We start from the raw sequence: 13,140 nt of genomic DNA, 5'->3' as shown, positions 1-13,140 counted from the left end.
AGGGATGTGAGAATCTGCCTTATTTGATATCTATATTACAATGTCTTGTCCTGTATTTTGAGTGAGCCTCCAATGCAGATGTGAACATGGTCTTAGCCATTTTTTCTGATTCTTGACTTGCCTTGTTTGTCTCATAACGTTTATTGTGGCTTTAATTTTATAGAGATTTTGAAGGCAATTATATTCCTACCTTAAGGAACACGACGTTCAGTTCCTGTACTACTTTAACTGTTCTGTAAGTATTTACTTTGGCGTTCCATTAAATCAATGCATAATGGAGGTAAAACAAACAGTGTTATTACATTGCAGTCAGGTATCTCTGGACATTACCTACACTTTAACAATGTTGGAAGCATTTCATGCTTGATATAGATGCATGTGGCATCATACTGTGCCAACAGAAATAATGAGCAACATCCTAAAAATGAAACAGCTGCAGTGACCATGTTATTTATGGATCTCTAGATTTTAAGAATAATTGCACAAACATTTTTCATTTTCATTTTGGAAAGTGTGGGAGACAAACCTAGAATAAAAGGCTGAAAACTGCCATCAATCTCTATCGAAAACTCTGTAATTTCACAATATTTCTTTCTTGGGCTCAGAGCTCATTTTCTCTGATCCATAGCTCCCTTGCTTCCATTCATTCAGCTATAAGGTTAGTTCACTCAGCCAAAGGGTTAGATCAGCCAGTTAAAAAGGTTTTCCCATGTGAGAGATTTCTGACATATGGAATTGATATGGAGTACATATCTGCTCAAGACTGCTGGAACCCACATGATGAGGGCAGCAGAATGTAGTCCCTTACACCCATGAGGGGTAACCATGCTATCAAGATGTATAAGTCTACGTTCAGTGAACTCCCCAAATAGTGGCTGCAGGTAGACATTTTAACATTTATCTATATGACTAAAAATGCAGCTCCAACCTCTATAAAGAGAAATTTAAGCAACCTGTGGTCCTAATTCTAGTAAATACAATAGGTACCTTTAGATATTATTACATTTAGAACCATTTTTTGAAATATCACATTAGTTTCCATATAAAGCCCTGAATGTAGATTCAGTCTGCAACTTATCATTATGAAAATGAAATTTTATCTTCCTATATATAGTTTTTTTAGTGATTACTTTTAATTTCATATTCAGAATTTATCGTACAACCTATGTGAATACTGGCGGTACAAGTACCTAAAGACTTTTGCACTTGACTACTATTTGCCAGACTGATTATGATAATGCCTTTCATTACATAGTTGCAGAGTGTAATGAGTTATATACAATCACTTCTGGCCACACGTTCAGGTTTCCAGATAAAGTTCTGGAAGCCAAAACCAGGAGTGAATAAAAAAAAGAGGAGAAGTCGTATCTCTCCTTTATACTTTCTCTACTTTTATGATCCCCTCCGGATTCTGGCTTCCAAAACTTCATAAGGAAACTTGCATGTGTGGCAATGCCCTTAGGGTAGGGTAGTTAAATAAAGTGTCTGCCATGTTAAACAGAAAGAATGTTTCAGATCTTGCAGGGTCGGATTGGCCATAGACCTTACAGGGAAATTTCATGGTGGGCCGATGCCCAGGGGGCTGCACAAGTCCTTGATCATCTACATAATGAGCTCTAAGGGGTAATTAACACCGTGAGAATCAGGTACTCATGTACCCAGCCAGTGACCACACATGCCCTCCTGAATTCAACTGCTGGACTGAAAATAGCAGCTATTAATGGCCACCACAGAAGGACAGCTTTTGGGGCAATATATTGTGCAGCACTGTGGTATATGGTTATGATGAGACGGTATATTGTGCAATGGTATTACTGAACCGGTGTGTTGCCCCGCCTTCTGTCAATTTGGACACACCTACAACATGGGGCCACTTTTATTTTTTTTCCAGGGCCACTTTAAGTTCCCAATCCACCCCTGAGGTCCAGTTTGAACCATTGTTAGTCCTGGGCAGTTTGTATCTATGTGGTTTGTGCATGCAGTGTATGTATATGCTTCCATTGTGAATAACTGTCTGATTCTTGATTTGCAGAGTTTTGCGGAAGAATAAAATCCTCACAATAAGTGATAACACGTTTTCATCACTCTCTAGACTGGATGAGCTGTAGGTATCAATTACCTCACTAAGAAGACCACAAAGTATAACATGTGTTGTCTAGTGTACAATGGAGAGAACTCAGCAATTACCATGGCTGCCATTCAGAATACTGAAATCACACATCCCTATTATTCAAATGACAGATACAAAATGGATTGTAGATTAGTTGGGTTTGCAACAAAATAGAATATAATAGAAAAAAAAGCATATAATAACTTCCCAACCTAAATGTGTTGCTTTACAAATGACCGTCCTGTTCAGCCTTTTTCTTCTGAGATTATTTTCTCCAAAAAAAAAAGTGCCAGACTATCAGAGTTTTTGGGCTATTGGATGCAAATTTAAAATACTTTTATTGTACTTCTGTTTAGGCACCTCAAAATTGCAACGTGTGTATGTTAAATGTGGCCAAATATGACTTCTGCAAAAAACCTATGCAGTGTCTGTAATTCTTGTAGGAAAAGGGTGACATAAGGGTAAATTAAAGATGAAGAACCTCTGCTATCACCTCCTAAGAAAAGTCTGTCTGTTGTAAATATTTGTAGAAAGTATAAAACAAAAAGAAACTGTCACCATACAAATGAAAAAGAGATCACAGGTGTAAGCAGAAAAACAGAAGACGGCAGCTCTCCAAAAATGGTTTCAGTGATACAAAGCTGGTGCTTTATTTACCCATATGTGTGCAGTTTCAGCTCAGAGTGAGCCTTTTTCAAACTTAAAGTGGTTGGCTACTTTCTGGTTACTGTTAAACAATGTATTTGTAAGATTATTATATGACACTTACTAATATAGCCTTTGTTGAAATTCTGCACCATTTTCTATATTTTCTAAGGCATACTCTATTGTTTAAAGTCTTTTGTGCTGTCCACACTGAGGTCCTGTCCATAAGATGGCTGCTGATGGAGGGTCATGTGACCAGGCAAATCATCTCAATGTGATGCCTCTTCCTTTCAAATACAATGCACCTGCCATCTGCACTTGTTCTGTTGGGGGTTTAGTACAAGTGTAGTGTGTCTAAATGGAGGGAACATGACATGGAGGTGATATTCCTGGTCACATGGTCCTCCTTCAGCAGCCATCTTATGGACAGGACCTCTGTGTACAAAGACTTTGTTAACACGGGAGTATGCCTTAGAAAATATAGAAAATGGTGCAGAATTTCAACAAAGGTTATATTAGTAAGTGCATATAATCATGTTACAAACACATTGGTCAACAGTAACCAGAAAGTGGCCAACGCCTTTAAAGGGGTTATCCCATGACTAATGTAAAAAATGAATATCAGACATCATATAGTACATCACACTCTCTTTCTAACAAAGCTAGAACCAGCCCTGTACCTCACATGGATCCAGAGATCTCCACATTCACTGCTCTGCTAGATTTATATCAAGCTGGCAGCTCAAAGGGAGTGTCTTATCTGCTGAAGCTCAGGAGGCGTGTCCATGCTCTCCCTATCACAGCTCCGGGGGCGTGTCCATTCTGTTGCAACACTATCCCTATTGCAGTTGAAGGATGAAACTGAGCATGTGCGACCTTCTCAGTGAGCTGAACCAAAAATAATAATTAAAAAAAAGATGGTGCTATACAGATACATTTTATTAAATAACTCAGTGGCTTCGCAAAATTTTTAAATATATGCAATTACAAAAGTATTCAGATGCATGTCCTGGTTTGAAAACTGATGATATTTTTTGTGGGACAACCCCTTTAAAATAAACCTTGAATCCTCACTTGCAGTCCTCCTCATGTCATACTGTATGCATGGTCATGTCAATCAAGAAGGAGAATCTGTCATGAGGATCAAAACTATGAAACCAAGCACAAGGCCTGGTAGGGCTTCCTTGAGCTAAATAAATCACTACCTGTTTCTCCTTGACGTGTTACTGCATTCCAAACTGATAGGGAACATAGATTGTGAGCCCTATTGGGGACAGCTTGATGCGTTTTTGACGCCAGTCTCAATAAAGCCCCATAGTTGGCAGAGGATCCGTCAAAGTTATGAAGAGGCGCGGGCCTCTCCATAACTTCGGTGCATCCAGCGCCAGTTCTAAATGCATGACAGCTTCCTTGCTGGCTTAGATTTTAGACCATTTTCTACGCTTAAACCAGGTGTAGAAAATGATGAATGAGACCGGCCTGCCGGCCACTCACCTTCCTCGCCCACACCACACCCACAATTTTAGAACTGCGCGGGCAGCAAGAAGTCCCAGATAGAGGGCAACTAACTGTTGCACCGCCCTCTACGCCTTAAATACGCCTAATATAGGCATATTTCAGCTTAATAAATGACTCCCGATGTCTTGTGAAATATAATTGATAACATACTTGCATTTGAAAGGTTTTCAAAACTATAACAAAGGTTTAGATTTAATACAGTGATGCAGCGCATATTTCAGTTAATATTAATGTGTGATTTTTTATTTTGACAGAGACTTGGCTAATAACAGAATTGAAGAGTTTTCCCCATCGTTACTTAAGGACATGAAGGAATTATCACAGTTGTAAGTTTCTCAGGATTTTGTTATGGTGCTCTGAATACAACATGATAAGATGAGAAAACACAGACAGTAACGAAATATATTGAAAATACAGACACAAATATATCCAGTATATGAGCAGTAGTAATAGAAGAAAGCAGAGTAAATGTCCCTCGTCTGCTCTCAGTCACCAGTTTATTGATCTGTAAATGAAGATACTTTGAGAAGATATTTATTTTATTAAAATAAAGGATCTCTCAGCTCTCCTGATATTGCATTCCCTATAAAATAGAATCTCATTTGCTTTAATTAATATTTTGTGTCTTTCCGCTGTTATTCCACCTGGAAATGGGTGAGCAAGCTGACAAATGTTTGTTACCATTTCCCTTGTCATAAGAGTGTGTCCATACACACTGTCAGCAGTGATAGTCACACTGACACCATAGCTTACAGGAGCCATTTCAGGTTTAAAAGGGTATTCCCATCTCGGCTATTCATTACTGAGAGTTACGGAAACGGCTTAGCTTGCTGCCAGGGGCGTAACAATTGCGGTCACAGAGGGCGTGACTGGGCCCGGCGAGGAGGGGGGAGGGTGCTGCGCTCACATGTAACGGGGCACGGCACTGTCACTGTACTTCATGCCGTGCCCCTGTCAGAGTGCTCATCACAGGGGTCACTATAGGAAGATTACTGGGGGCAGTGGAAAGACATTACTGGGGGCACTATAGGGATATTAATGGGGGCAATGGAAGAACAATACTGGGGCAGTAGGGGACATTACTGGGGGCATTATGGGGACATTACTGGGGGCTTTATAGGGACACTATGGGGATAGTGGGGGGATATTACTGGAGTGCACTGTGGGAACATTATTATTACCAGAAACACAATAGGGGACATTAATATCACTGGAGGCACAATAAGAGGTATGATGCACTGTGGGAGCATTATTATTACTGGGACACCACAGGAGTTATTTTTATTACCGGGTCACTAAGGGTGCATTTTTAATATTGAGTCACTATGGGGTCATTATTATGGGGACCTGTATGGACATTATTATTATTATTATTATTATTAGGGAATATAGCAGGGGAGAAGCACTGGGAAGAGGGAGGAGATCCGTATTATTGTGCCATGCTCGCTTCATCAGCACAGTCAGAAGCACAGCCAGCAGGAAATTAATTTTAATTTAATCAATTTCATCACATGGATTTCCTAAGGGTGCATTCACACGACCGTATAAATTGATCCGCATCCGTTCTGCGGCGGCATCCGTTGTTCCGTTCCGCAGCCCCGCAAAATATATGGAGCATGTCCTATTCTTGTCTGTGGTTGCGGACAAAAATAGGCATTCTCTATATAGCGCCGCCATGTGCGGTCCGCAAAATGCGGAATGCACACGGCCGGTATTCGTGTTTTGCAGATCCGCAATTTGCGGACCGCAAAACACTTATGGTTGTGTGAATTCACCCTTAGAGAAAGGGACATTAAAACAGGTCATTTATATTTTAGAAATTGGGGGCATAATTTAATTTGTGGGGGTCGGGGAGTCCACACATGGTGTAGAGAGGCTGTGGTTTTGTGTAGTGATCAGCGGCAATGTACTACAGCGCATTCAAACAGATCCAAAGTTTGCCCTGGGGCCCCTGGAACTCTAGTTACGCCACTGCTTGCTGTGCTCTGCTGTTTGCGTAGCTCCCATTTCTCACTATGGGAGTTACAGAAACAGAGGAGCACCGACCACTCAGCCATTTCTGTAACTCGACCTATCCCTGTCCAGAGCTTACTGAAAGCCCAAGATGGAAATAACCCTTCACAACCCATCAGAGAGCAGCCAAAACCTGACAGAATAGAAACCCCTAATCCCAATGTGATCACAGCCTAATGTTACAGAATATACAGTATAAAACAGTACCTTCTTATTTCTGCAGCCATTAGAATATAAATGCTGTATTACACTATTCTACACTATATTACAATATTTCGGCCGATAATCGTATTGCAGTGTAATACTGCTGCCGATTGCCCAGTTAACAAGCTCATTCATCAGGCAATTCAGATTTTTAATCAGAGCTTGCCGGCGGCAGATCGTGCTGTCTAATAGCATTCTGTCATTGGCAAACCACTAGACAGTATGGGGACGAGCGAAGGCATAGCGATCGCTCCTCCCCATGCTGCGGAAGATATCGCTGGATGTAATATGTAGCAGCAGTCTCCTCAGCTAGCTAGCAAGCGATTACCAGGAGGGAACGCTTCCCTCCCGACAATCGCTTGCTGATCTGCCTGTCTAATAAAAGCTTTAGAAAAAACATGAGAGTACATTTATACCAAGGAAATCAAACATTTTTTCTTTCATACATGCAGGAATATTTCCTACAACCCCATGCAGAAGATTCAACTGGACCAGTTTGACTATGTACTTACACTGAAATCTTTGTAAGTATTTAAATTAATTTGCGCAAATATTTCATTTGTTAGAATCTTGCTTTCCGGAATGCTATAAAAATCTGCCCTTGTAAACCTCTTTACTACAGACTGCTCTGTAGCTTCAGAAACAGATGAAATAATGACAAATCTACAGATTATTACTGGAATGATCAATACATTAATACATACAATATAGTCTAAAGGTGTCTGTAAGATTTTGCCCCCAACACCAGACGTCACATCAAAAAACCTCCAAAAAGTTTTGATGGGTTCCGTTGAGGTTTATATAATGTGTATGCCCCAGGTCAACTTAAACAATACATTAAATAATCTTGTAATACAACATTATTATACACATCTGATATGCTGTCCACTTGTGTGGTAAAAGGGTGTATAGACCCTTCAGGCCTTGTGTTCAAGTGTGAATTCACCCCCTACAACCTCCAGCTACTCCACTGTACAGTGCATTTGGAAAGTTTTTAGACCCTTTCACTTTTTGACATATATTGCAACAAAAAGTTTGCCCATCATTCTGCACTTAATACCCCATAATGAGAAAGTGAAAACAGAATATTCAACATTTTCACTAATTTATTGAAAAGGGAAAAACTAAAATATTGCATTGACATAAGTATTCAGACCCTTTACTCATGACTTAGTTGAAGCACCTTTGGCAATGATTACAGCATCCAGTCGTCTTGGGTATGATGCCACAAGGTTTGAACATATGGATTTAGGGACTTTCTGCCATTTTTCTTTGCAGATCCCCTCAAGCTTTGTCAGGTTGGATGGGGACCATCAGTGGACAGCCATTTTTAGGTTTCTCCAGAGATATTTGATTGGTATAAAGCCAGAGCTCTGGCTGGGCCACTGAAGGACATTCACTGAATTGCCCCTAAGCCATTCCCGTGTTGTCTTGACTGTGTGCTTAGGGTCATTGTCTTGATTGAAGGATACGTTCTGGCCCAGTCTGAGGTACAGAGAAGACTAGATCTGATTTTCATTAAGAATATCTCTGTACTTTGCTCTATTCAGCTCTTTCCTTCAACTGTGACCAGTTTTCATGTTCCAGCCGCTGTAAAACACCCTGCCACCACCATGCCTCACTGTAGGGATGATATTGGGCAGTGCCTGGTTTCCTCCAAACATGATGCTTAGAATGGAGGCCAAAAATGTCAATGTACAGCGCTGTGTTTGTTAAGGACAGAGGAGGCCACGGTGCTCACAGAAGCTTTGGTGCCTTCTCAAACAGTTGATCGACAGGGGTCCCAGGAGTCACACCGCCACCAATCAGATACTGATGATCAGTATAAAAGTCTTGAAAAAACCTTTCAAGTGCTTTTGTGTAAACCTTCATGTGTCTTCTACTGAGGAGATGCTTCTTGCCACTCTGTCATAAAGCCCAGATTGGGGGAATGCTGCAGTGATGGTTGACCTTCTGGAAGTTTCTCCCATCTGCACCCAGGATCTTTGGAGCTCAGCCAGAGTGACCATTGGGTTCTTGGTCACCTCTTTTTCACCAAGGTCCTTCTCCCTCGATTACTTTGTTTGGTGGGATGGCCAGCTCCAGGAAGAGTCCTGGTTGTTTCAAACTCCTTTCATTTAAAAATTAAGGAGGCCACTGTGCTCTTGGGAACTTTCAGTGAAGCAGAAATTTGTTGTACCCATCTCTAGATCTATACCTCTCTACACAATCCTGTGTTTGAGCTCTAGAGGCAGTTATTTCTTCCTCATGGCTTGGATTTTGCTCTGATATTCATCATCAGCTGTGAGACCTTATATAGACAGAGTGTGTCTTTCAATATCATGCCCAATCAAGTAAATTTACCACAAGTGGACTCCAATCAAAATATAGAAACATGTCAAAGATGATCATGAGAAATGATAGCCCTAGAGCTAAATTTCAAGTGCCATAGAAAAGAGTTTGAATACCTGTGTCCATGCACAATTTTAGTTTGTTATTTTTAATAAACTTCTAAAATTCTTTTTTCACTTTCTAATTATGGGGTATTGAGTGCAGAATGGTGGGGAAAACTTAGATTTTTTTTATTTTAGCACAAAGCAGCAACATAACAAAATGTGAAAAAAGTGAAAGGATCTGAAGACTTTTCGAATGCACTGGATATGGAAACAGACTACATACACTAATGCGTATACTGTTATTTTGTGCTCTAGAAGTCTTGAGGGAATTGAAATACCAAATATTCAAAGAAGAATGTTCATGCCACTCAGAAATCTCACCCACATGTAAGTAATGCTCCATTGTTTTTGGTTTTTTTCATAAAATAGAATCTGTTTCCACTTCTGTGCACACTGGCATGTTTTACTTGTTATGAAGGGTAACAACCAAAATGGTCTCATCTAATATATAAAATTGATGCCCTTCGTCCAAATGTCACATACGTGTCACCTACCTCAATGAAGTATTGCATCCTTATTTATAATATAACATTGGTGTGTATTTTTCAGCAGGGATTCCCACAAACTTTCCATGCGCAATGGGTCTACTGTACCAAGTAATGCTCCTGGACCCATCATAGACACAGTACTTTCCTGGGCCCCACATATCAAATTGTCTAAGAACTATCTTGATTGCTATGGGCAATAAGCATATTTTACAATGAGTTATAGAACTGAAAGTATGCCAACTAAAATAGGAGCTAATTGGGTTTAGATGTGACCCTTCTTTGTAAAGATCCACAAAACTTCCGTCTAACAATTATGTTGACTAATTAAGCTGACTAATATGTAAAAGAATTCTGTTCATCCAAATATACTTTTTCCAAAGGAAACTGTGATATTTGACTATCACTGCATCTTTCAAGATAGATTGTAGGCAATTTATACTTAGATGTCAAAATTTATATGTGTGCCTCATATGAATACCATGTGTAACACAATTCTCGTCTTGTATTTGTAACATTTTACTGTACAGATGTGCAGTACCCCCGAATAGTGTACTTGCAAATTGTTATTAAATAATGCTTTGGTGTAGTGTATTGTATTACCCATACAACTTTGTACAGGTATGGATCAGTCATGGTTAACAATCCTGACTCTGCCCCTTAGGTCCATCCGCTAGTTCAATCAGTTGGTTTCTAGCTGAGGAAGTGAGAGTAGCTACATATGCTCACTCCTAAGAGGACTAGATCTATATCCCAGAGAGGATCCAAAGGGAGAAAACCATCTTTACTTCACAGTACTCCAGGGAGAGAAAGAAAGAAGAAGGTCCAGAATGTGCATAGCTAAGCACTAGTCAGTCAGTGATGTATTTGCTGTTTAAAGAGGACCTTTCACTAGAATAAAAAATCTAAACTAACTATACAGACATGGAGAGCGGCGCCCAGGGATCTCCCTGCACTTACTGTTATACCTGGGCGCCGCTCCGTTCTCCCGGTATAGCCTCCGGTATCTTCATAGTTAGGCTCCACCAGTTGAACCTGCCGGCGTCTCATTCTCCCATGCTGTAGCGCTGGACAATTGCAGCTCTCAGCTCATAGCCTGAGAGAAAAAAAGCCTCTCAGGCTATGAGCTGAGCGCTACAACATGGGGGAAGGAGACGTCGGCAGGTTCCACTGGGTGGAGCCTAACATAAGATACCGGAGGCTATACCGGGAGAACGGAGCGGCGCCCAGGTATAACAGTAAGTGCAGGGAGATCCCTGGACGCCGCTCTACATGTCTGTATAGTTAGTTTAGATGTTTTATTCTAGTGAAAGGTCCTCTTTAATGCTAAAAGAGACTTTACTGCAGTGAGAAGGACGTTGCTAACATACCCTTACATACTTAGACATAGTTTGGCCAGCCGTATCTTAGCTTTGTACCCCTCAATTGGGGGGTACAGACAAATTTGCAAGAATCTTATTGCCAGCGCTGGATTCTGCAAATAAAGACTTTGATGCAACAAAAAAAAAAAACTGAGTCCCATCGGGCTTCAAGTCCATAGTATATTTTATTCAAAAAAGTACAAAACATTAAAAGATAGAGACAAAAACATGAATAAAGTGCGGTAGACACCTAAGGCGGCTATATATAGATATACATATAGCATGAGGAAAATAACATAATTGACTGTGTCTGGTAGAAACAAATGCCAGTAAAATGGTATACACGTGTCCACACCCTGAACCAATGCAGATCCAAAGTCACACAATTTCATGGAAGTAAGTATGGATACATATGTATCCTAAATCAGGGTTCAATTCCCTGCTTTAAGCCTGCTTTAAGATACAGCTGCGATCAAATAGACAGTGCAGTGTTTGGTAAACTGCAAGGTCGGTGAGCGCTGCGGCTTTGTGAAATAGCTGATTGGCGGGGGTACCCGGAGTCGAATCCCTGCCGATCTCAAATTGATGACCTATCCCCGAAAATGCCCTTAAAGCCCAGTGTACAATGCCCCTTTAGAAAATCTCATTATGCTCCAACACTGAAGTGCTTTCTGAATGGGAAATTGGGCCTCATACATCAAGTTTAGCCTGTATGACCATAAGTTAACTTTTATTTACTAAGCTGCCAATAAGGTGAGCTTTTGTCATCATTTTTTTTCATGTTTTCTTAATATTTAGACTGAACCATTCAGGTTTTGAATTTATAATTTTTCTTACTGTTTGCAGATATTTTAAGAAATTCCAGTATTGTGGCTTTGCCCCTCATGTACGTAATTGCAAACCAAACACAGACGGCATTTCATCCCTGGAGAATTTGCTTGCCAGTATAGTACAGCGCGTGTTTGTTTGGGTTGTGTCTGTGGCTACCTGCTTTGGGAATATCTTTGTCATCTGCACACGGCCATACATCAGATCAGAGAACAAGCTACATGCTATGTGCATCATTTCTCTTTGTTGTAAGTAACATCATGTCAAACTTACATTGATTGGAAAATATTCTTTAATACAGTTGGTTCTCCTCTATGCAAAAGTGAGATTTTTTTTTTTCTTCACACGTTTGTATTTCAACCAAGATGTCCCAGAGTTTACAGAAACTCCAGATCAACAAAAACAGCAGGAGGCTTGTGTGAGACAGGCTTACAATTCAGAGATCCAATAGAGTTGGAAATTAAAGCATAACTTTTGTTTAAAATTTAGCCATAAAAATGAAAAAGAATAAACTTTGAAATATATCTTTTCACAAGCAATGTTTCGCCCATACATTGTATGGTCGGTAACTGTTCAGAATTTCTGCACTCACTGAAAGCCTACCACAATTGTGAGCCGTAAAAGTCCTGTGGCTTCTCATTCTCACTCAGGGTCTTGATTGACTGGCATACAGATCCATAATTCTGGTGTAAACTGTTAAGATGCCTGAACATGTGCAAAAATACTTGTTTAGCTGACAGCTATCTCTTCCAACCCCCATACAGTTTCCCCAATAGCCGAGCCTCCGATTGCAGCATATCTTCATAGGATCCAGCATTGAAATTGAAAGCACTCGATCCTTTTCTTCCCATCCAACACCATCTGTTAGGGGAGAATCAGAAGCATCTGATACATGTTAGATTGTTGGTCAATCCAACCTAAAATGGCTGATTTGGCTAACAATGGTATAATATGTAAGGAGGCCTTTATTTTTGCTGCTGTGTCCGTGGGCCAGAAGGGATCTGCCAGGAGACTGCTGGTTATTGTGCCTCCTGAAGGAACAGATAATTGCACACTCTATTTAGCCTGGGAAGACATGGATTGCTGACCCAGGGCACTGATCCAAACCTACTGCCAGTTAAGTATAAGCAGCCAGAGAACTGTACACTGGTGCTCCAGTACATGCAAGAACATCTTAGAGAACATAGCTTAAAAGAGCTATAGATGACCTCATATGAAACTGATAAGAATAAAGAAAAATGCACCACAAAAATATGCTGATATTACTCCCGTTACCAAATGATGTCTTATTCTGATCAGTCACCTGGAGTGATAAATACTTTAAATTCAAGTCCCAAATGGACTACCTACTGTATTTCTATATTCTGAAGTTCTCACTCTTAGGCTACTTTCACACTTGCAGCAGAGTGATCCGGCAAGCAGTTCTGTCCGGATCAGGCAATCTGCATGCAAACAGACAGCATTTGTAGATGGATCAGGATGCGGATCAGTCTCACAAATGCATTACAAGAACGGATCAGTTTCTCTGTTTGTCATACGGA

At 40.4% G+C, this 13,140-nt stretch overlaps 1 protein-coding gene across 1 annotated transcript in view; it reads left to right on the top strand.

Annotated features, from left to right (window-relative positions):
- Positions 1-13,140, top strand: part of RXFP1 (relaxin family peptide receptor 1) — a 433,898-nt gene that overhangs the window by 365,422 nt on the left and 55,336 nt on the right. The window contains exons 10-15 of the mRNA XM_044297992.1: positions 164-235; positions 2,033-2,104; positions 4,528-4,599; positions 6,943-7,014; positions 9,181-9,252; positions 11,618-11,847. Of these exons, the coding sequence (XP_044153927.1) occupies positions 164-235; positions 2,033-2,104; positions 4,528-4,599; positions 6,943-7,014; positions 9,181-9,252; positions 11,618-11,847 (590 nt within the window). The remainder of the gene's footprint in view (positions 1-163; positions 236-2,032; positions 2,105-4,527; positions 4,600-6,942; positions 7,015-9,180; positions 9,253-11,617; positions 11,848-13,140) is intronic.

This window comes from Bufo gargarizans, chromosome 1 (genome assembly GCF_014858855.1).
Source record: "Bufo gargarizans isolate SCDJY-AF-19 chromosome 1, ASM1485885v1, whole genome shotgun sequence".
Classification (NCBI taxonomy): Eukaryota; Metazoa; Chordata; class Amphibia; order Anura; family Bufonidae; genus Bufo; species Bufo gargarizans.
The sequence above is the reverse complement of the archived record's forward strand: the minus strand, read 5'-3'. Positions and strand labels throughout refer to the sequence as shown.